At 38.3% G+C, this 24,478-nt stretch overlaps 1 protein-coding gene across 2 annotated transcripts in view; it reads right to left on the minus strand.

Annotated features, from left to right (window-relative positions):
• Positions 1–385: 385 nt before the first annotated feature.
• The window catches only part of PHIP (pleckstrin homology domain interacting protein), a 155,124-nt gene continuing 131,031 nt past the window's right edge, over positions 386–24,478 (minus strand). The window contains exons 27-35 of one of the 2 annotated variants that reach the window (XM_025215870.1): positions 20,873–20,945; positions 20,278–20,328; positions 19,804–19,953; positions 17,802–17,954; positions 15,047–15,210; positions 14,301–14,578; positions 13,609–13,770; positions 6,213–6,848; positions 386–623 (exon numbers count right to left, since the gene is read on the minus strand). In XM_025215870.1, the coding sequence (XP_025071655.1) occupies positions 601–623; positions 6,213–6,848; positions 13,609–13,770; positions 14,301–14,578; positions 15,047–15,210; positions 17,802–17,954; positions 19,804–19,953; positions 20,278–20,328; positions 20,873–20,945 (1,690 nt within the window). In that variant the 3' untranslated portion in view covers positions 386–600. Of the gene's footprint in view, positions 1,559–6,212; positions 6,849–13,608; positions 13,771–14,300; positions 14,579–15,046; positions 15,211–17,801; positions 17,955–19,803; positions 19,954–20,277; positions 20,329–20,872; positions 20,946–24,478 lie in introns of both variants that reach the window. The other variant, XM_025215869.1, reaches the window with a different exon arrangement.

The following is a 24,478-nucleotide window of genomic DNA, read 5'->3' on the forward strand; positions in this document are numbered from 1 at the left end:
CCCTGGGAGTACTTTCCCAGAACCTTTAAACTATAGAACTTCTCAGAGTCTGCATAGGAGTGAGCTAATGAAGCTGGCAGCAGGATGACCACAGTATCAGCAAACATCAGTGTCTTTGCAGTCAGCTGGATTCACAAGATTGAATGCCAAACTCGTCATGAAAGATGGTATAATTTAATCACTTCAGAGATAAAATGCTGCATGATCAACTGATAATAGCACTTTTAATAGCATCCTCTTGGAAAAAACATCCACAAAGTCAAATAAAGTTGATTTAAGACTTTCCTGAAACTAACGGACTCAATGCAATTTCCCCATTGATACAGGTGTCAACAGACCATTAGGTAGAATCAAAAAAATTAAAATAAATCACACTGTAGGGAGATTAGAAAAACATGTTTTCTATTTATTTAAAAATAAGTTTGTAGTTACTACATTGCAGTGACAGTAATTCTTACACATACATTCTAGTTTGTATAAAAGGATTCAAAGTATTATGCATCAAAACTAACATAGAAAGTGTCCACGTAACAGTAAAGAAATTCCCAATCAATATGTACAAAAAGAAAGGGCACTGTTATCCTGGTGAGATACCGCAGGTTATAACATGATAATCCAGATTTCTGGAAGAAAAAAAAGCCTTGATAAAGCTAAAGAATTATAGTTTTCAAACGGTTTGTTTCTCATTACATACAACAGATTTTTGTGTTTTACATCATTCTGTACAAAATAAGCATTATTTTAATCTGAAAATGTGTCAGTTTCAAAAATTAACCCTTCTAGATCACTTCCTTAAAGTTCAGCTACATTCTACATGTCTAAACATTACATGACAGGATTTAAATAATTCACTCAAGATCTTTAACAAATTGCCTGTCATTGTTTTGCAGTTCTAATATGGTCCAAAAATGTAACTTTGCAATCTGTCTCATCATTATTTCTGTAAATCAACATGCACAATTGTAAGTTCAAAATTATGTGTGTATGCCTTATATGCATGTGTACAAAGTAGGTGCTGAAATTTAACATTCTCTTCTACTCCCAATTTGTATGAGCTAATTCTTTGCCTTAAGGACAGAAATTCATAGTATAATACTACCCTACACTGTACTGTTTACACCATATTAAGTGAATTTCCTGATGTATTTATCTGCATTAAAAGGAGTTCCAAAGATCTACTCTTGCCATTACTACCCTCAAGGCCCACAGAGGATAATTTCTTCCAAACAATCAATCAAAGCTAGCTCCTGGAAGTTGTGTTTATTTACCTTGATTTTATTGCAAAATACATTCTCTCTGGGGTGCCTTGATGCTGTGTAGCCTTCAAAACAAAAGCTTATTCTTCTTGTCTGGTATCCTTTTTAAGAAAATCTAACCTTCCTGAACTGGAGTGTTTTTCCCTTAAATACAGTGCAAGATTAAACAGCAAAAATGGCCCCTACACTACAATTACCATAAACACAAGAACCTAGAGGTTAACTTCAGTTTAAAAGCTACCTGATTTTCCTCCCCAAACACAGAAAGTGTCACCAGATCTGTGTTCCTTATTTTAAAAGATCTGAAATTATATAAAGTGTCAATACCAGGCTTGTCATGTTAGAAATAATTTCAGACTTGGCCAAAGTATATGAAATTTAACATGCTATTTCTTCTGCATAGAAACAAAACACATTTATATACAACAATTTACAGCAGAAAACTAACAGCCCTTTTATCTGTTGATATTTAGGTCCCCTTTGAAACTGTTTATTTAGAAGAACTTTAGGGAAAGTAGACAAAAATATTTTATAAAATAATTTTACACATTGTTTTTGCCTTATTAGGTAGTAAAAAGTAACAGAGAAAATGAGCTTTTGTTTTTTCCAGATGAGGTTGGAGGGCCTCTTTCTGGGCTTTCACCAGTGTTAGAGTATTGTACTTAAACCTCTTTTGTACTCTCAGCTAAAACAGTTTTAAACATGGTCTGACTAGGATATGGTCCTATATTGTTTGACCAGTAATATGTTGAACTATATTAGCTTCATTCATGCTTAAAATAAGCTCACAGATTTAATAAGGATGGGCTAAGACTATCTACCATATACGAATCCTAAGGATTCTATCCCATTAAGTGTGATTCAGCAAACAGTATAACACGTGCTTAGCTTTAAGCAAGTACTAAAGTGTTTACTGTATCCTGTATCAATGCTTAAAGTAAATGTGAGCAAGAGATTTAAATATAACTGCAGCAAGCCTACTAAATGAATGTACTGTTTTAGCTTACATAGTAGTTTTATAGATGGCAAAAGCCTCAGAAACAGGAAGTGAGAGTTGGTACTAGAAACATACATGTACAGCAATACAGTGCATAAGCTGTCTGCTACACTATTTTTTTTATTTGTATAGATCTAATACATCCTACATGCTGCATGAGGATTCTTTACCAAATGAATGTTTTTACTTCTATTAATTAATTGTAATACTAAATTCAACCAACTCAATCTTACAACTCTAACAACAAACTGATCACACATGTACAAACTGAACGATCTGTACAAATATATGTATGCAAATATATATCAAAGCAGTCTAATCACAAGAGGAAGACATTTTCTGTCAAGTTATGGTCACTGGTTAAAGCACAAAAAACCTTAGGTCAATATTGACACAATACTGAACAATATTGTGGTGAAGTTCCTCAAGTTCAATTCCTGGATAGCAAAGTAGCAATGGAAAGGAGACTGGGTACACATTTGCTCAGTATGTTGGCATAGGTACAATGATTGCCATTAAAGTAAACATTTAGAATATAATGTTATCTGGGAAACGGCAGTTTTCTCCTCTGTAGAGAATGCACTGATATTAGATACCTACCCACAGTGGAATAAATATTGACTTTAATGGCCACCAGCACAGAAAACAGTTGAATATTCCCATATCAAAAGTCAAATATCAATGTATTTGAATGAATGGATGAAGCAGTGTTCATTGCTGACAGGTTTGTAAGATTATAGTTTGATTGTATATGAATAAAACATCTATGTAATAATATTTACAATGCATGTGAAACAAACACCAGCTGTAATTTCAATATCCCATTTGTGGATTATATGTTATGTACTTGAGATGGCATTATTCATAACATGCATGTAACTACATATTTTAAATTCTTTCAAAAGGTTGAACTACAATTTATTGCTCAAATTTAAAATCTTAAGACTTAGTTATCAAAAGCTCTTTTTCTGTGTTGATACAGTATTATGCAAATATTTCAAATAATACATTCTTCCAAACTAAAAGGACAAACAGTAAGATGCTGATGTTCCATAAATAAAACTTTTGCAACCTAGAGAAACTAAATTATAAAAATATATTTTTAAATAAATCTGTTATTACTTCTAATACATTTTAGTGTTGCTCTTATAAAAAACCGATCCAAAGCACTAATTTTATTTTAAAAGAAGAAAGTCAATGTTTCTAGAGGTGAACTTTAAAAAAAATATAGGCTAAGGTCACAAGTATTTGTGGAAGGGGAACAATATCTATGTTCTGCAGATAAGGCCTTCTATTCTTACCCTTTTTAAGATGTATAGTTTCCCCACAATGTCATAGGAATACTTGTTATTCCATTCTCCAAAATTTACATACAGGTATTTTCTGTGTATAAATATCTACATAAACATGCCCCTTAGATTATTATTACAAATGGAGTAAATACAGAAGCTGAATTTTAGATATACTCTAATTTTTATATTACAATGCAGATAACATCAGGAAATTACACAGTTGAAACTGATTGCCTTCATCAGCAGTGAGCTGCTTAATATTAACTGTTACATTTAAAAAACTAAAAAGAATGTTACAAACTGTAAAAACTGCATTTTTAACTATACAACCATAGTTTTTCCCCCATATCATATATTTAACTACTGTATTTTAACTGAAAAGAAAAAAAAATCTGTTAGAAAAAAATAAATATACATATGAATGAATATCAAACTAAAACCCTGTTCCCTAACTTCAGAATCAAAGTCAAAGAGTCAGAATCTGGAAAATAGTTTGCTTAATTTCATATAAAGATGTGTAATGCAGATAAGTATATAAACCTATTCTAAGAATGCCAAATATATAGGTTATCAATTTTTTTATTCATTATAGGTAAATAGATGATAAGCACGTTCTCTTCTTGGTGCCAAATATAAATCTGCTTGCTTAGACATTTCTTAAGATGACTTTGTTGTAACACAAAATAAAGAGCACAGGATTTGGCCCAGAATAAGTAAAGGTAATCTGTGCAAATATAAAGTTCTAATTCTGCAAACCCTTCCTTCGGCAGTTGCATTAAAAATTATTAGACTTGGCTTAAAAATGAAGAATTCTTGTAAAAGTAAGGTTTTTCAGGACTGGGTTCTAATTTTATGCTTTTTTTTTTTTTTAAACTTTTATTCTTCTCCAAATCCAGACAACGTAATTCTTTCACACTACCCCAAAATTCCAAAATAATGTGTCATCTGAAAGTTTTGGTTGCATTTTTGTACCATACCAGATCTCAGAAAATATTACTAACTTTATACTTTTTTTTAAAACTGGACAATACTTTTTAAGCAATAGAAAATGGTATTAAAGTTTGTTTATAAGGTATAAAATAACTAAATGTACCATAAACAAATAAATAACTGCTTTTCTTTTCCAAAGCAGTACATATAGTAATACATTCCCCTAAGTCATATAGTTATCATTTACAATAGACAACTTAATTTTACTAAGGATGCAAGAAATAATAGAATACAAGGCACAATCATTAAATGGAATTTTTCTTTAGGGTGTATATTGACTTATGTCAGCGTGATAAGTATACCGTAAAAAGTGCAGAAAAAACACAATGTGCAATGAGACCACTGTATAAAACATGATTGCATAAAAAGTGATTTGGCCTTTTTAACCTTTAATAATTGAAAATAACCAATCTTTTTCCTTAAAATTAAACTATAAAGTATGAGTTTAAAATTTTTTTTTTTTTAATTCTCGTGCTATCTAAAAAATCCTGAAAAAAAGAATTTATTCCTGGGTAATATCGTCTATGCACGTGCTTGTGTATATATCCATACACAAACACATGCACACACTTCTTTGCGTCATTTTTAGCCTATTAAACATGTCTAAAGTTGTAGAAATAATCTGGATCAGAAAGTAAACATCATAATCCCATAGTTTTCCTGTAATTTCTTGGAATCCTTTAACCAATTATAAATTTTGTCTAAAACATCTCTGTCAAAGAACCCCACCAGTGCATTATTGTTTACTAGTATAAGTACCAAAAAAGAATACATCTCAGAACAATTTATAACAACTTGCTATTTAGAACAATACACAGTCCTTATAACTGAAAACTGTATGCGGTACTGACACAAAAAAAAAAAAAAAAAGGGGGGGGGGGGGAGACAGAGAAAGAGAGAGAAAAGGCTTTCCACTGCACTGATTTTCAGTCTTTGGCACAATAAACAGAGATTTAGTGATTGATACAAGAATCAAGGTCTGAAAAATTAGACATATTAGTCAAACTTTTTCCAATGTGGATATATATATATATTGTGATACATTTTCTCTCTGTTTGGCAGAACTTGGATAAACAACAGCCCACGCTATGCTTCTTTTGCAGCTGAATGTTCCATCACTACTGAAATTAAGCATTTTCAGATTAGCAAAGTTTGGTATTTTTGGAGTTGTCTTTAATTGAAATATAAATCTTAATTTACTGCCACTCTTTAGCAACATCTGCCTTCCTGGGAGACATGACTTCTACAATCAATAAAAATGTACCTTGCTTGGTCAAAAATAGAATTCTGTTATCAGTTTGTGGCATTAAAAGTTTTATCACTTTTTTAAATTACACAGAGATATTATGCAGTGCTCAAGATTACAGCAACTCATTTCTGTAAGTCAGTCAGAAATTGCTTATTTATAGATCTTCAATTATTTTTAGCCATGAACAAAATAACTGTTGAAATGCATAACCTATTATTTGGAGGGCAATAAATAGCAAAAGTTTAAAATATATATTTCTTTCAAAGAAGTGTTCTTTCAGTTTATTTTTTTGCTAATTTTTTCAAATCAGAACATATTCTTCTATTCCATAATAGCAGCAGGGAAGCAGAAGTCTTTGTTCTGCTCGTTCCTTAACTGTACCTGCTTTACAGCACTCTAAAGTAAAGGGTCTGGTAAAAATTACCAACCAATCAAGTTGGCCTTTGCTTTTTCAGTCAACTTTCGGACTCTGCCTCTGCTAGATGTTCCAAAAGTTAAAGAGGTGTCTTCAAACAATAGCTGTCGTTGCTCTTCCTCAGAGTCATCTTCATTGTAAAAGGCTGTCCTCCTACCCTGGTTTCTAGTTCTCATGTGGGGTTCAGAATCTTTAAGTTCCTCAGACCGTTCTTCCTCTACAGGTTCATCTGTCTTTTTCCTCCTGCTTCTTGTCTGCATCTTAACATTTGCAGGAACTAAAAGATCTGAGTCTGGTTGATGCAACTTCATCTTTCTTTTTGGCTTTCTACCCCCACGGCCTTTTTTTTGTAACAAGTCTTCCTTCACATTATTTTCAGAAAGAGAATTGCATGCGTTAGAAGCTGATGCTTCTTCTGTTGCATCTCTTGTGGTCTGGATTGTATTCTGCTCTGCATTCTTCTGGTCAACAATTTGTAGCTTTTTTGGTTTCCTGCCTCTTTTCTTGTGCACCACTTCACAGCTACTGGTATTAGTCTCTGCTTTCGGTTTCCGTCCAGGACCTCTCTTAACTGGAGGTTTTGAAGGCTGACTTCCATGTCCATTTACCTGAATGCTTCCTGATGCCAAAGCATTATTTTTGCAGTTTGCTGTAAAGGAATGACAACATAAACAATATTTAAGTAACAGGCTTGCATGTACATTCTTCATCTGCACAATAGTTCCTAATCAAACTATTCTATTCCCCATTTTTACAATAATTCTCAAGAGGACAAACAATAAGTGCCATAACATGTTAAGGCCTAAGCATGTAACCAAAACCCAGCGGTGGGGTAGAAATGCTGTGGAATTCAGTACTTAAGTGGTGTGTTTCTCAAACTGGGTTATATAGCAAACTTCTAGAGGGAAAGCAAGGACCCTGTCAAACTGGATGCTTATCTTGCTGGGATCCTATGACCCCAGCTGACTTCATGCCCTTTGGCCAGGGGGCTGGACTCGATGATCTTCCGAGGTCCCTTCCAGCCCTAATGTCTATGAAATCTATGAAACGTTACTTATAGGTAGGGCCCTATTTAACTTGTGATTTTGGGGAAACCACAAAATCCACACCATCTGCAAAACTAACTTGAAAAGAAAAAAATAAAAAACAAATGCTGACTCCTCAGTGGAAGCCAGTAGTCTTCACTGCTTTGCAGCCTGCCCGGCAGGGGAAAGCCCCAGCTGGCAGGATGGCAGAAAGGGCAGCCAGCAGCCAAGATCGCAAGCACCCCCCCCCCAGCGCCGCTGCTAATCAGCAGCAAGGGACAGAGCCACACGGAGGGCAGCCAAGCACTCAGCTGCCCCCTCATCTCTCCTTCCCACACAGGACCTCTCCGCCAATTAGTGGTGAGGGGTGGGGCTGCTGGGAAATGCCCATGAAATCAGCTTTCTGCTGCAATGAAGCCAAGAAAACTCCTTTGGGCATGAATCAAGTAGATCCCTAGTTATATGACATGATTAATACTAATCATGCCATATACTATAACCTTGCCACATTAAAACCAATTTATGATGTGATAATATAGCAAATGAGGCACAAAGATATTCCACATATAATTTATAACATCTTTGTGGCTTGCTTGCGCCTTAAATGTGGAACATCAGGGCCGGCCCATAACAAGATTCCAACATTCAGCTGCATGACAGGATCCATCACGGGGCAGCCTCAGGTTCCAGACACAGCCAGTGAGGCTAGATAAGAATGGGTCAGAGATGATTCAACAGCAGCAATATCTGGAACAGGCTGTGAAGAGAAATAATTGAAAGCCCAGGAGACCCCACACACATCATTTGGGAGACCATGAGAAGAGCTCTGCAGCCTAGGGTAGGTGGAAATGGAAGAGGACTGTGCTTATCAGAAGAATGACACAGAGCTCTTTAATCAGCTTACTTATAAAACAGAATTGAAGAGATGGGGCAAATTTAAGGAGGAAAGAGGATGATAGAATGGGGAGTTCTGGCTCTGCAATCAGTATGTACGATGTGTGGAGCTGTGTTTGTGGTCACCAGAGGTTGCTATGTAGAATGGAGGTATTCTGTTTTCCAATGCTTTTGGCTTTGCTGGTGATCACATGGGGCCAGAAAGAAGTTTTTCTCTTCCTGTTGTTACAGGTGTTAGGCTGTTAGGTGGTTGGCTACAACCAAGGCTGAGGATTTTGACTGGGTCTGCCAATGCTCCAGCTGGAATTTAAGCCCAGAGGTTCCTTGCTACACAATTTGCTATTCTGCTCAGGGTCTGACTGATCACCACATTTGATATGAGCAAAAAATTTTACTTCACAGTCCAATTGGCATGGACTGTGGGGGCTGCTCTGCAGTGGGGGGAACAGTCCTCTTAACTAGATTTCTCAAGTGTATTTTATCTACTTCCTGTCCTTGCAATGGCAGGAAGTCAATAGGGCCCTTTTCCCCTGCTTTACCTCTGGCAAATTAGGGTGTTTGGGCATTGTGCCTACTAGTTGAAAGAGAGATTTCATGCAGTTTTGTTTAGAACAGGCTAGATGAACACTTGTCTAAGGTAAGTTTAGACAGGGATGATCCTGCCTTGAGCACGTTGTTGGATTAGATCAGTGGTGCCCAATATTTTTGCTGGATGAGTAGTGGCATTTTGTGCACAAGCTGAATCCAGTCCATGTGCCTCATCCAGCTACATGGGCTTTGGAAATTTGGCAACAGGTGAGTGATGGCAATATTAATGACATGGCTCCATGGACCAAATCTGGCCAATGTCCTGGGGGTTTAGCACCCCTGGATTAGATGATCTCCTGAGGTCCCTTCCAACCCTATTTGCTTATACCCTGCTTAAAATCATAGAAAAGTGACCAAATTTGCCTCCTTTCCACTACAGCATGCAACATTCAAAGCCCTAGTAAATTCTGAGTCTGGCGCCCTTCTCTCTCATGTTCAACACCTACTGATGGACCTGTCTTCCATGAACGTGCCCCATACCCTTTTGAAGCTGGCAAAATTATTAATCCTCATGACATTCAGTAGCAAGAATTCTGTATTTTAATTCAATGTTATGTGAAAAGAAGAATTTTTCTTTCCCTTTCTTTATTTTAAACCTGTTACCTAGTAATTTAATTTCATCTCCAAGTTTCAGTACTGTGACAAATCACAAAGAATAGAAAAGAATAGAAAATCCCTACTTACTGTTTCCAAACTATTCAGTTTTAAAGACCTCTGTCCTGTCTCTACCTCAGTTGTCTTAGCCTACTTAATCTCTCCTTATATAAAAATGCTCTATAACCCTGATCATCTGGTTGTTTTGATACACATGGAGCCTCCTGTACTGCACCTTGAGCACGTGGCCATAGATTTCTCTGGCTAACAGCATCTCTTGGGACCACACAAGCACCCTAGACATACTTCTGTTCCCAGCAAGAACTGTAAAGGCAGAGGAGAGCCAACCACCACTCAGATCTCTCCCAAAGACAGACTCCAGGTTATAACAGGAATCCATAGCACTTAAAAAAGGATGTGCTGTGGGATTTATGTAGACAAGAGTATTGCTGTAAACAAACATGCTTTAAAGAAATCTATTATTTTAAGGAGAAGATAATCCAAAATAGTAGGAACAGAAAACTCCAAATGGTTACAGATACCTTTGAATAGTCCACAATAAAAAATGCTTCTATTGAGTCCAGTAAATCAGTATAGTAGAAGCTACTCCCCTTGAGGTCCCGTCTGACCCTATAATCAATCATATGCATTTGTCAGGTATCATAGAAAATTAGGGTCAGAAGGGACCAACTGGGGAAAAAAAAGGAAGACTCTCACATGCTTGCTTATGTAATGTAATGTAATGTAATGTAACGCTATAGTGCTGTTTATCAGTATCTGTATGGTAGTGCCTTGCTAAAAAGGCAGTAATGCTTCACTCTGAACCAACTGCTCCAAGACATACATAGTATATATATCTAAACATCCCTTCCTTGACCAAAATTTTTCATTTGGAGGTTGTCTAGATGTACACTCTAGACTTACTTCGATTCATCTGCCATGAGAATTACTGGGCAGAGAACTGGATAAAACAACACTTTGTTAGGTCTTATGACAGCCAGTACTATATGGCAAAAATTTCAGCATCTGTAGAGAAAAGGCGGGCAATTATTTTGGGCGGAGGACTGCTTACCCAGTTCTGGCAAGCTGTCCAGGGCTGCATGGGTAGCCCCCACCCCTTGATCCTGGCCCCTGGTCACCGTCTTGGGACCAATGCTGGTGGGGCCCAGAGCAGGGCACAGGCTGGCAGGGGTCTGTGGAGCCGGGCTGAGCTGCACCAGCAGGGAGAGGAGGGAGCTGGCCCGGCTCCATAGAACCCCCACTGGCCAGGACTCTCTACTCCTGCTGCCCTGCTCTGGGTCCCGCCGGTGCTGACCCTGGGATATCGGTGCAGGACCCACACTCCCACTGACTCCTGCACCCACTCACTCCCGGTGCCTCCCCCCAACCCTGCGGTACAGGTGGGGGGCAGCGTGCAGCCCCGACCCCTGCTCGCTGGCAGGAAAGGAGCTGGTGCTGAGCACGGGGAAAAGCGGCCCCTCACCTGCCCCGTGCTCGGCGCCTCGCGCTACAGCCACTCGCAGCCCACGTGAGGCTGCCTGTGCCTGCTCAGGACAGCCCTGGGCAGGCTGTGAGCAGCTACAGCAGGGAGCCAGAGCCTGGGCCACAGGGCAAGGGAGGGGCTGATTTTTCCTGCGTTCAGCACCAGCTCCTTCCCTGCCCGCAGTCCTTCTCTGCCCTTCCCCCCCTCACTTACCTGAGGTTCCCATGCCAGAGGAGCTACATGGTCCCAGGTCAGAAACCCTTACTGGAGCTTCTGGCGGGTGGGGGGGCAGGCTGTTGCAAGAGCCCACTGGGGCTTCCCCTGGGTCCTACTGCTCCCCTTACTCCTGTCATTTTTGACAGGAACCAAGGACAGATAAATTTTAATTTTCTAAAAATTTTAGGGGCCCCATGGGCCAGGTAGAATGGCGTTATGGGCCGTATTTTGCCCACCCCTGCTGTAGAGCAACTTCTGCAAGCATGTCAGTCATGCTGCCTGGTTAGTAGTTAAACTGATTTTGCATCTCTTTCCTCCGCAAAAGGGATTAAGCTCACACATGGATTCATCTTCATTTTGTTTCATAATCATTATCCTGAATTCCAGTGTTAGAAAATCACAGAATCACATCATAAAGAAGGTACCTCCAGAGATCATCTAGTCCAACCTCCTGTCCAAGGCAGGATCTTCCCTATCCAAAACATCCTATACAACTAAACTCTACATGAGACTACCATCAACAAAGACCAAATACCCTAACCTCCCACAGGAAGCAGAGAAATGACAGCCAACATCCTGCTTCTGTGAAATGTTGTCAATATATGCTCAAGAGATCCTTGTAGAGGGCCACACCCCCTGTTACAGAAGAAGGCAAATCCCCCCACAGTTTGTACCAATCTGACCGTGGGGTAAAATTCCTTCCTGACCCCATACCTCTGGGAAGGCTTGAAATCCAGACATTGATGATAATAAATAAACTGTCTAGAATTTAAGTGGGGTAACCACCAGGTCAGCAGACAAGATAAATAAAGCTGCTGGCAATGAACACTTTATTGAGCATGTCAGCAATGAAGCAGATGTATATTAAAGCTGCTGGTTTTATTTTTTTTTTAAATGGTGGTACCAAAGATTCCCAGACTGACCATATCAATGATAAACACTGCAGTGGAAGTGTCAATTGCCAAAGACTGATAAGAGTCAAGAGACAAGAAAGAAGACATTGAAGACTCAAGTTTAGTTGAGGAGTTTGGAGAAGTCAGATAAGTAGCTCTAGACCTCTTGGCTGATGCTAAACAGTGACAAAAATATTTGTTCTTCTTGCTATCTTGGACCCCAGGGATTACTGACTGGAAGAGAATACTGTGAGGGTTCAGGGTATGGCTAGATGGCAAAGGCAACACCACAAAGACAATCTTTTGGGTGTTTTGTCAAGGGACAATATCCTATTCTCATTTATTAGAGGCTTAAAAAACATGATCTTATTCCACTCAGCTCAAGTTCCCCAAAAAATAGTTAATACAAAAACCTGACGCGTACTCCTGCTTTCTGCTTTTCATGGCTTACTTTTAAGGATAACATGATGGAGTTACAAAAGCAGATACATTAACATTTTATGCACCTAAGCAGGGTAGAACAGGATTACATTTACTTGTTGAAATCCACTTACATATCTAATCAGTAGAACAGGATCTGATCTCGATGCCTGAAGGTACCTTAAGTCCCAAGGCAGCTTCTCTATTCAGAGCAAAGGAGGAAGAGGAACTTCAAAGACTACTGCACTTCTTGTGGATTTCTTCAATAAATTTAGTTTTGAGGGTTGTTACTTTTTTGTGACTAGCTTTTTGGAAGATTTACAAATAATGTATTTGTCTGGGGCACTAGGTTCCATTAAACAAAAGGTTCTTTGTCCCTCCGATGAACACATACCCCAGAGGCAAGGCAGATTTTGAAATCCAAAGAATTACAACAATTACAGAAGTCTTGGTACCAAAGAAGACTCAAAAGAAGAAAAGTAATTAGGTGCCAACAGGCCCCATGAAACTAAGCAAGCAGCAAACCCTCTGAAATGAGTCACTCCAATGTGGAAAAAAAACCCAACACTTTTTCCAAAAGAGTTGGGGTAAAATTGTTTCATGTTTCCTACCCTTTCTAATGCTAGAAGCTTGATAGTAAGGTGGCAGTACACCATTTTTACTTAACTGAAGAAATACTCAGGAAGGAAAAAACCCAGCTATTCCCTCACAACAGATTAAATGGTGTGGAACAACAATATTTCCTGTAGTCTGCAGTTCGTAACACTGTCTCGGGAAGTCTCGAATACGAATGAAATATACTACACATATTACCATTTCATTAGGGAACATAAAACTACTTTAAATAAAATTAAGCCAAAGATAAAACCGAAATGTTTTCCTTGAGAAGTGATTATTACAGGCTTGCTCCCCTCTTGATGTTTATATGTTAAGACATTTGACATTGCTTAGTTTAAAACATAAGATTACAGTTTTTCAGTATACAAGAATTACACTGTAGTCATATTAACCCATACTTGTAATTAGAATTAATTTTATATAAACAGAAATTTGATTTTATGACAGAGTAATTGCAACATAAATACTACGTTGTTGGTAGGTGTATTTAGAATCGAGAAAAATTAACTATGAAATCAAAGGATATTAATGGCATAATTAAGTCATGTAGCTACCCTTCCTATTATAAGGAATAATAGCAATTATTAAAAACAGTTATGGTATACTCAACTAGCTACAATGGAATTAAAATCACCACTTTCTGGAATATAGCCAAATACTCTTTTAAAAATGTCTTACCTTCCTGATTAACAGTGGATGATTTCACTTTTCGCTTGACTTGTTTATCTTTCTCCACATTTTCTCTTGAGGAGTTATTTCTAGTGTTATGACTGTAACCAGATTGGCTAGCGTTTGACAGAACATTTTGACTCCTGGAATGTTTGGCAGAATTCTCCAGTACTAAAAAAACACAAACCCTTTGTAAGCAAAATGGCAGATTTTAGTTTATAGCATTTGTATAAATCTATCTAATCTGGCTAAACCACTAGTGCTTAATGTTCTGGACCTGTAGGCTGCATGAGTAGCATGGAGCCCTACATCAGGATAAGAACCCTGCCATCACCTCCACCCAGCCCCATATGCCAACATCAGGTCTGACACTAGCCTGGCATGCCCACATACTTGTGGGCTGCATGACCCAGCACCGGGGGCTGGATTTGGCCTGTGGGCTTGGGTTAAGTACCCCAAGCAAAACAGACAATGCAGTAACTTTCAGTCAATACTGACCTAAACTGTATTTGAACTAGTAACCTAGAGAGAAAAGTTTCCATGTTCTCTTACCAATCCTGTGAGCCATTCAGGCTCCCTCTGAGATCTACTAACTTGAGTAAACGGGGCCCATTCTTAATCAAGAACATAGATATCTAAAAAGCAAGAAACCATTTAATTTAAAAGCTTGCAAAGATTATGAATGCCTTTACAACACCTACCTGATTTCCCTGACACCGCAGAATTGGGTTTTGTTATTAAAGGCTTTGTAGTTAAAGGCTTTCCTCCTGAAGAAGTGGATGGTTGTTCTGTAACAGGAGTATCTAGCACCCCCCTATTGCTTCTAGTCCGCACTAGAGAAGACATTTCAGTCGCTTTTCCGTTCATCTGAGCAGCAATGTGTCTCAGTGTTGTTGAACGTGCAGGTACCGAAGACGAAGGAGCAGCTAAGGCCTCTGTCTTCAACTGAGGTTTTATAAACCTTCTCTTCCTTTCAGGGCTGTAAATAAAAGTGAGATTTATAGCCTGGAGATTACAGTTAATCTTTTAAAGGAATAAAAGAAACAATATGTTAGGCAGTGTCTAAGACTGTGGAAACCAAAAGTTGTTTCTGTATGAAATAGGTTAAATATATTACATTTACAGTGGGATTTCATGTAGTTGTGAACCTCTGAAAAGTGAATCTTTAGTGAAGGATCACTGTAAATGCTGTAGTTATGACAAAACATGATGCTGTCACTATCCTAATAATGCTGGTTTACTGTACATATTTAGCAGTTATCTGAATTTTAAGCACTTACACTAGCTTTAGTTAAAGTTTAAAAATCTTCCACATCATAGGAACTTGCATGTTAAATATATGATTCTGCAATATAGGGAATAGCGAAGGAGTATTAAAGAACACCACACCAAGTTCTACTATTATATTTCAAACAGAGCATTTCATAGCACACAGAAATGAATGTACCTTGATGCAACGCTACTGGACACGGAGCTGCTTCTGCTTCTTTTTTTCCTCCGTTTCTTTAATGAACTTCTTTTATGAAAACGCACAGCAGATTTATAATCTGATAAAATAGAACTTATATGTTCCTCAAAGAAAGCAGAAAGGCGCAAACTCATGCTGTAAATCTATTAAAAAAAAGCCAATGCAGGGTATAAGTGAACAAGACAAAAAAGGGGTTTGTTTTGTTTGTTTGTTAAGGTTTACATTTTTTCCAGAAACACTGTTTTCCTAATTACCTACCTAGAGTTATATCTATATAGAAAGACATACACTTTAATATAGAAATGTTTCAGCTTCTAAATGAAATAAATGAAAGGAAATTTACAAGAGGAGTCCACAAATCTGCACTCTTGGGAGTCTAGCTTTGGAACCATCAAAGCAGTTCATAGAAAAAGTGGGCCATAATCCTGTGAAGACAAATACAGTGGCAGAAAGAAGAAGATGAGATATCTCCAAAAAAGAAGATAAAAAAAAAAAAAAAGAAGATGAGATATCTCCAAAAAGGAGATAAGGCTAGCTACTTAAACGGATGACAACTATCCATGTACCTATAAACTTCAGATTTTTTTTAAGCTTTGCCCTCAGCTGAATGGGCCTGGATGAGTTTTTCTCATATCCAATTAACTGGATTACAGGTGCACCACAGTTCTAGGAAAAAAACAAAATGACAAATGGACTGGCTAAATTAATATAATAGGAGGTAAACCCCCCCTTGGAAGATGACAAGTGATTGGAGTGTAACAGTGGGGCCACTTCATTTAAGGGATCTGGTAGTCTGGCACTAAGACACAACAGCAATAAATGTGATAGTATCTAAATCGCTTGAACATTTTTAAATTTTTTTTTACTCATAAGAAAGTGCCATATAAATGGAAAAAAACTTAAGTTTGATCTCATGGGGGGTAGACAGTAGTAGCTGTCACCCTATTTTCAGAGAAAAGAACAAGCAAGCCAAAATGAGGAATATTGACACCAACACCAACGAATGTCTAGAACCAGACTGAAGATCATTTCTACTTCAGTGTATATACTTAGAGAGTCCATTGAGCTCTCTAAAGAACCTAGAATATTATTTTTGCCGATAGCTTCAGAATCACTGAAGCTAGAAATCTACATTTCAATTAGAAGTTCAAATTGTAAACAGGTATTGGTTTCAGCATGATTTCAGTGCCTTTAGAAGATACAAATTAATATGACTGATAAAATAAATGGTTTCCAAAGCAAGATATTTAAGTTGCACAATTGGTGAGTCCATGGCTTAAGCCACGATAGCATCAACCATGTGCTCTTTCCAATCTGAGAAGACCTGAAGCAGAGAAGAAGAGAACACAAAGGAATCCCAGTCCCAAAGTCTGAGAAGTCCTGACACCTGGTGTTGGCAAGGGCAGAGAGAACAATTTCAAAATCATTCCAAATGCTGAACAGATTACCCAATATTGACTGAAACAGACCAATCACGCTGACCTCAGTTCTTTTAACTGAGGTTCTCTCCTAAGAACCTTGTTGCCTACATGCTGGGACAAGAGTCAAAGTAAAAACTTGATGGTGCATTCACCATTTGCATCAGTAGCCACACACAGCATACCAACCTGAACTCCTTATTGGTTATTTACACTTGTCTTCTAGTACCAGAAGAAAAGACTATCCCTGGAACAGTAATACATTTATGTGCAGCAATTACTTCCACAGGACTCTTTAAACCAGAAAAGAATCCCAAAAACTAAAGGAAATTAACAAAAAAGCTAATAATGTGTGGCCAACTGTTTCAAAATAAACTGGCAGATGAAAAGAAATAACAGGATTTGCAAGGACAATTGAGAGTCTCCTCAATCTCAGTGCAAACCAGTAAACATCACAGAACGCCATTATCCCTTTGTAATCTAGCCATTTTAATATCCTGAGATTTATGGAACTCTAAGAGTGAGGAGTTTGAGACTCAAGTATTATCCTCTCACAAATAGTTATACTTTGCATAAAATATTTATTGTTACCATCTGTCCAATCACTCCTTCAACACTTTTCGACTCTGTTGTCAAAAAGTTATCTATTTAAACTACACCTCAGAAGTATCAATTTAAAATTCAAGAAAGTTGCAGAAGACAACTTCAAAACAGCCTGTAGGCTGGATCAGGCCTGTGTCTTAAGAACGTCTGGCTGATCCTCTTCTACCCAATCCAGCCCACATTTTACTACTGGCTGACTGATCCTGGCTGCCACTCTAGGCTCCAGCTGTTCCTGCTCCATGCAAAGGGCCTTCTCTCTCACCATTCTCCCCCCACCCCTGCAGGCCACCACCTGTGCTTACCATCACTATCAAATTAGCTGTTTCAAATCCTTGCTTACTACGGTTTCTGTTGGCAATGGTGAACATAGGCTATAACAGGGAGGCGAGAGAGCAGCTCTTAGCATGGATCACATATGATTGGAATAACCACTGGGGATCAGCTACCCATTGTGATGGTCTGTTCACAAGGGGTGGCCCACTCTTAATAAAAAGGTCTCCATTTATTCATAAGGAATTTGTTTTGTCATTAGAAACAATATTCATGTTGGAAGAGCATACAAAGCATTTAAATTATTGATATTTCCAAATAGCCCAATGTTGTTTTGATATTTGATCTTAAACAAAAATAAGTTCTCCTTTGTTTATGTCTAAGGTTTACATATTCTCTATTAAAGAAAGAATTTTTTAGTGGCGTGAACTATAAATCCATACCCTTGATCTTTTGCTTGGCGTGTAAGCTTTGGAGTTGCTGAAAATAAGTCTCACATCTTTACATAATTCCATTGGTGACTCATAATTGCCAGCCTCCAGAGTTTCTCTAACTGTAGCAAAATCCATTGGTGTGTCAATAATGTCTCTATAATCCTATTAAAAAAAATTGGCAAATCAACATGTAATTGAAATTAATTTTATTTGTCCAAATACTTCTCACCCATCAAGACATGATTATCTGTCACTTATAAAGGGTTTATCAAAATTCTCTCTCAAGTTTGGATAGAAGACCACAAAAAAAAAGCTTCCCATAACTATTCTATAGAAATACTGCTTTTTCCAAGTCATGAGGCAGGCTACCACTGGCAGAGTTAAACTAAGAACCTGAGCATTTTAAAGTTAGCCAATACAAACTCAGACCCATTTGAAAAATAAACCACTTCAGTAGAAAGTCTGTATTTTTAATAAAATTTCAGTCTGAAGAGATAAAGGTAGTGCCCCACCTTCGACAGCTCAACGCTAAGTTTAATACAGCTGCTTAAAAAAAAGAGAGTAACAGGCCTAAAATTCCAAAATAAAATTATATAGTAATAGCTTAGGATCATATAGAAGATGATGCTAGCACACAGCATACAACAGACTAACAATATTTTGTTTTCCCCACATTGTTCACACACATCAGCAGAAGAGTTAGGTCCTTTTAATCCACAGCAAAAAGAGCTCTACCACTTGAAATCAATTGTGTCATGACAGTAGTAGCAACCTGTCCTCTGTGTAGCCCCTATTAGAATGGAATGAAACATGACACTAACAGATTTTATAGTTACGTGCTGACAGGAAAAATATGGCAGTCAGGAATAACAGGTCCAATTCTAGGGTCCGGAGGAACATACAATTTAGCCATTATAGACTGTTGAGTGCCTCTCCCTCCACATACTCTAAGTCAGTGCCTGTCTCTTGACACTTTCCCCAAATACACTGAAGTAAAGCCACCCGATTTCTCCTTCACACCTCTTTATTGAACTCCAGCACTGGAAGCAGTCATAGCACAAGATACCATCTCCCTGGCTCTTTGTTCCAGTGTCCGAGATACAGTAGCTTCGAGAATGGTAGAGGAACAAATATATAACAAGTCCTGCTCTTTGCTAAGAGGCTTTAAAGGGTGCTGCTGGGAGAGAGGAGATAAGAAGGATAATGCAGGTTCTTCCCTTCTGTTGCACCTCCATCTCCCTCCAACTTATTGCAGTACAGGCTCTTCTCTGCCAGCTGCTGCTCCTCCTTCCCAGCCCTTCTTTTAGCAGGTAAGGACCGTAATAAATTAGTTTTTGAAATGGGGTGCTGGTCAATTCACAAAAGTTACAAAGGTCTGCCTCACATCTAAGAGGGTTGAGAACCAGTGCCTTGAAATAATGAGATGAAACATACTCGCTGCTCTAAGCAGAGCATGTTCACTGTAGATGGTATCTTCATAGAATACTGCTGCCAGGCTCTAAAATTTCTACCGAACGTATGCAAGCCGTGGTTTCAGAACATATAAACTTGGACAAATTTGGATGGCATTTCATGAAGACAGGAAAAAGCACATGCAATACTAAAAGAAACCTGATCTGGAAAATTCTCACTCCTAAAAGCAAGGTCATCTAACTTATAAAGAACTAGAAATAGGGTCTCAATGGAAAGTATACAGCTACCTTAACTCTCATAACCAAACAGGCCTGTAATCAGAGTAATCATGTGGAAAAATACTAATTAATTTTTGGTTTTAGTCTAATCTAGATATAACTACAAGCAAAATCAAGTACTGATCTTCTGTTACTGTGCATCAGTTTATATCATTCAGTTCAAAAGAGCACAGGTTCTGAACTATTATTAGACAAATTATTTAGACAATCTCGATGAATATTGTTGAAAAAATATGAAACTCCAAAGAAGCCCCCTCTCCTCCAAATCAGTCAAAATATACAAACACTGACCAGCTTTTTTCCATTATTAAAATACTCACTGGATATTCAAGGAGATCCACTGGTTGGCGAAAAGGTTCAGAGTCCTCGCACTGAAAAATGAGATTCAGCAACTCCTGGCATTGTCTCTTCCATGCCTGAACGTCATATGACTGAGCTCTATTGCGCAGCCTCCGTTTGGGCTGATGATCCTGAAATGACCATACTGATTTGTTTACACAAGTCGATTTTTTAAAATACAAATCAAAGAATACAATTATTACATGCAAGCACAGTGAATTGTGAATCCTAACTCACCCCCATCCCACACACAATGGAACAGGTAAAAATGCTATTGCATAACAGATGAAAGAAAAAAATACCTACTGTTAAAAACTGATTTCCAAGCAAAAACACACAATCTTCAAAGACAGGATTATACCAGCCTAAAACGGTTTCTATTTCTAAGCTGTTTTGGATAATTTTTGAAAGCTGTTACACTATAAATCATGGATGCAAGTGCAACCAAGTATTACCTTTCTTTTCCTAGTGGAAGTTCCTGGAACATTTGTATCTTTCTCTTCTTCCTTTGAGCAAGAAAATATGAGTCGCATAACAAATCTAACAAAACACTTTTGAAAAAGTTACTTAATAAACTACCATTCATATTTTCAGTTCTTTGCAGTGCTCTGAATGATAGTCCCAAGAATCTTCCTGTTTTTGTGACCTTTTCTTCCCCAACTCTCAAATTCCTAAAATATGATAGCCATATATACAGATCGATATATTTTTTTTAGCAGGCTTGGACTTAAGAGTTTGTAAATAGAGTGAAATTCACCGCTCTGCAAATGGTTAGCACAATGTCCATGTTCCACTTAAATTTAAGTAGCACTAAAGCTCTCCATACAAGGGGGAATTACAAGCAGTGTTCCTCAACTGGCTAAAAGGAATACTGCTAATTGATGTAAAACATTCCCTTACCCTCTTGCAATGGGCTAAACATGCTGCCTTTGCAGTACAGAAGTGGGAAGAGATTAAAACTCAATTCCTTCTTCTTGCATAAATGAGTGCAAGCACAGCACCAGACCATTGAGATTACTTTTACATATACGTAGCATTCAGTTGGCTTACCTCATCAGAGTCAGACAATACTTTCTTCTTCATTGTATTATATAAAGGAATTATAGCATAACAAGTCTGGTCTCTGTAGGACAAGAAATATCATGTTAATGTGAGTTTATGTTATACATAAAAGTATAAGTCTTGTCTATGCACACACACAAGTTACGATGATTTAATTAAATGTATATTTTGATAGACTCAGGCTAAAATGATAGAGGCTGCTATTAAAATAAGCATCCACCCAGTCTGTTGCACAGGTTTTTCTTAACTGATATAATTAAACGAAACATTTCTAGGTCAGACCAGTGCTACTTGCATCTATTTTGACCAAAGAAAACAGATTTTAAAAAAGCAACACAGGCAAATCATTCTCAGACCTATACCCATTCTTAAAACTGAATTTGTGCCATACATTTTATGTTGGCCTAAATGCCATACACTTTAGTTCTAAAGCAGGGGTGGGCAATTATTCGGGCTGGTGGGCCACTTATGAGTTTTGGTGACCTGTTGAGGGTCACACCTCTCTCCCCCATAGACTTAGATTTCAGAATTTATGCATTTTACCTATTTTGAAACCACTGCAAGTATTAGCACAGGTATGCCATAAACACACTTTTAAGGCGCATTTTTATACCTATTTACATATGTATGATATTAGTCCAAAGCCAAAGGCTCATGATTTACCATACAGTTCACTGGGCTGGACCCCAGGAAAGTCAACAAGTATTTCAAGCCATGGTGACCCCATAGCTCACTACTCAGTATATGCGTGCACTCTAGAAAGCCCCACAAAGGAACTACATGCTAATTAGCCTCCCACTCATGACTGGAACAGGATGTTCTTGTCATAAGTCCCCACCTTCACCTCATGAAGTATGGGGTCACACTAATCATGTACAACATGAGAGAAGGGTGACAAAGGGAGTCTGTGTGCACTCTCTGCAGCCATACTTGGTGATGTCTGCCAGACATCTGAGGCTGGTGAAGAAAAAAGGAATCGTTGGAAATGGGAAAAAAGTTGCAGCTCAGATGTGGGAGTGAAGAGGAAGTCAAGATGTATTCAATGTAGTGGCTCACTATGACCTGAAGTGTCAGTGCTGAGGGGGACTGTGCGTAACAGGCATTACTATATGTCTTATTCAGATGAGTTCTATTAATCTATCTTTGTAGTAGGCTCCCATCAGCATTTTAGTCTTTTGGGCTATGATCAAGCATTTTTGGAACAAACGGGAGGGTGTCAGGGCTAGCTCTGACCCACCTAGGGCTGGCCTGCTATTGCAGTACCTCCAGGCCTACCCGCAGTTCTCTAGGGATGGAACACCAACCCTTTGTTGTTGTTTTTTTAGCCCCACCCCAAATGTGCTCAACATGGACCATGTGTTTAAGAGTCATGCTCAAGTGCATTTCATCAACTTCATAGTTGTTTTCCACTACTGTGCACATGCTGCTTTTGCCAGTAGTTTAATGATGGACAATATATTTAATGAGGTTTCCTTCTATGCAAGTTTAAGATGAGGAGCTTTTTTCCTCACTGCTATTCTCTGCATCCATGAAAGGAGACTGTAACAGGTGTGGAGAATGGATGACAAAACCATTTCTTGCTTTTGTGATTTCTTGTTAAATGTTATGTATTAACAACTGACTCGCAATATAATATTACCATAAAGGTATCCCATTTACAGACCATTGGGAGGGCTCCAGTTTTTCTTTACCCTCAGCACAAGGAAGAGGTAATGTGATCAGCATCATGCTCCGGCTGCTTTATACTCGGGTAGCTCCTGGTACCCACTGAATAAGAGGCTGGTTGGGCCTCACGACCATACTAAAATTATTTTAGTACTAAAAATGAAAAACTGAGTAGAAACCCACCCCCCTCACCTTGAATCAAACCCAGGTCCTTCAGTTCCTAAGCAAGTCAGTCACCCTACTGACTAAGCTACATGGCTTCCAGCATTATCAGTAAAAGGTCTAAATAAAATGCTGACAGACACTTATTCCCAGCCTCTAATAAAGGATACTAGAAGGATGCATTTTGTATAAAGACTTTTTTATTGTGAGGGTCCTGGTTCCAGCATACGCATATTATGCATTTAGCATGCTAAGCTGATCACATGAAATTTGGGAAAATTATACCCAGCATAAAAAGTCAAAAGGACTGAAATCTGCTATCTTTAAAAAGCATCTTTCATGGAAGACCAGCAGAGAGGGCAGAATTAACAGGGGACGAAGAGTCCAATGAGAGTTTTATCCAAATGTCTAGATCAGGGCGTGGCAACCTGTGGCTTGCAGGCTACATCTGGAGGCATTCAGCATCAGGGGGCATTGGCAGCAGTTGTTTTCCCATGCCACAGCAGGGAAAAGCAGTAGTGGTGGCTGCTCTCACCATGTTGCCATGGGGAAAAGCAGTGGCAGCAGTTGGATCCAAGTGCCCATCTTCCCATCTCTGCCCCAAATCTAAAAAGGTTGGTGATCACTGATTTGGATAACTGTATTCAAACAAACTGACTACAATCCATAAAGAAATGAACACAGTGTATATGCTTACTGTAACATTATTTCCACCACATGTATCACAAGTTTAACTTGTTTTAAACACAAAGTGGGTTATCTGAACAAAACTGAAAGTGAAAACCAGTGTTTCTTTGATTTTCCCACAGAAAAGATAGGTTGAGAAGTTGCATTTTACAAGTAGTTTTATGGGAAAAGCAGTAACTAAGGCAGCCAGCAGATGGCAAGCAACTGCCAGTGCTGGGAGCCTAACAGATATCTGGTCCCTGATGCCATGCTCCCCACCTCCAGGCAGCTTGAAAGGCAAACTGTGTAGCCAGATGCAGGTGAATCAGTTCCTGCATGCACTCTTTGTTAAGGTCTCCAGGAATCATGATTCTGACACAGGAGAGAGCCACTGTGCACACCTGCTTTGTTAATGCCCCAGGGTAGTGTGAGCCTGAATTCAGAGGTTCCCCAAATCTCAAGCTCTCTGGTGCCACTAGGCTTACCGCAGCCTAGTGGCACAACTGCACTTTGAACGTACCAGTTCCCCAAAAACTGACAAGTTCAAATGATGCTAATGAAGCTGAGCTACACATGGGCTATTCCTGGATACTTATGGGGCACAAGTTCAACATTAAGCACAATACACACCAGCCATAAAGTTGTTCCACATTATTGTATGATTAATGCATTAATCACACTATGAACGTAATGTATGCCAAAGGCCTAAAGATAACTAACATCTTTGTGAAAGATACATGTCTTGACCAAAACAAAAGTTTTCCATAGTTTTATAAAGGAAAAAAATACCCTTTTAAAATGTTCCCCTTCCCATTTTTTTTAAACCTAAGATAGAAAAGATTGGGGAGGAGGGGAATAGAAAATGTTCCCCATAAAAAAGTTTTTCAAGAAATGTAATGTACAATTTTGTTAATAATGAAGATGAAAACTTTTTAAAGCCTCAACAATTTATGGCACACAAAGGAGACCACTTTTTAATCAACTTATGATAACTGGAAAAATTTTTAAATGAAAATTCCCATAATTATTTTGTCATTAACATGGTATGAAATCCTGACACTAAACAACTTTATTTAAACATATGCTGCTGTCCTATGCTTC

Source organism: Alligator sinensis, unplaced genomic scaffold (genome assembly GCF_000455745.1).
Source record: "Alligator sinensis unplaced genomic scaffold, ASM45574v1 scaffold684_1, whole genome shotgun sequence".
Lineage (NCBI taxonomy): Eukaryota > Metazoa > Chordata > Crocodylia > Alligatoridae > Alligator > Alligator sinensis.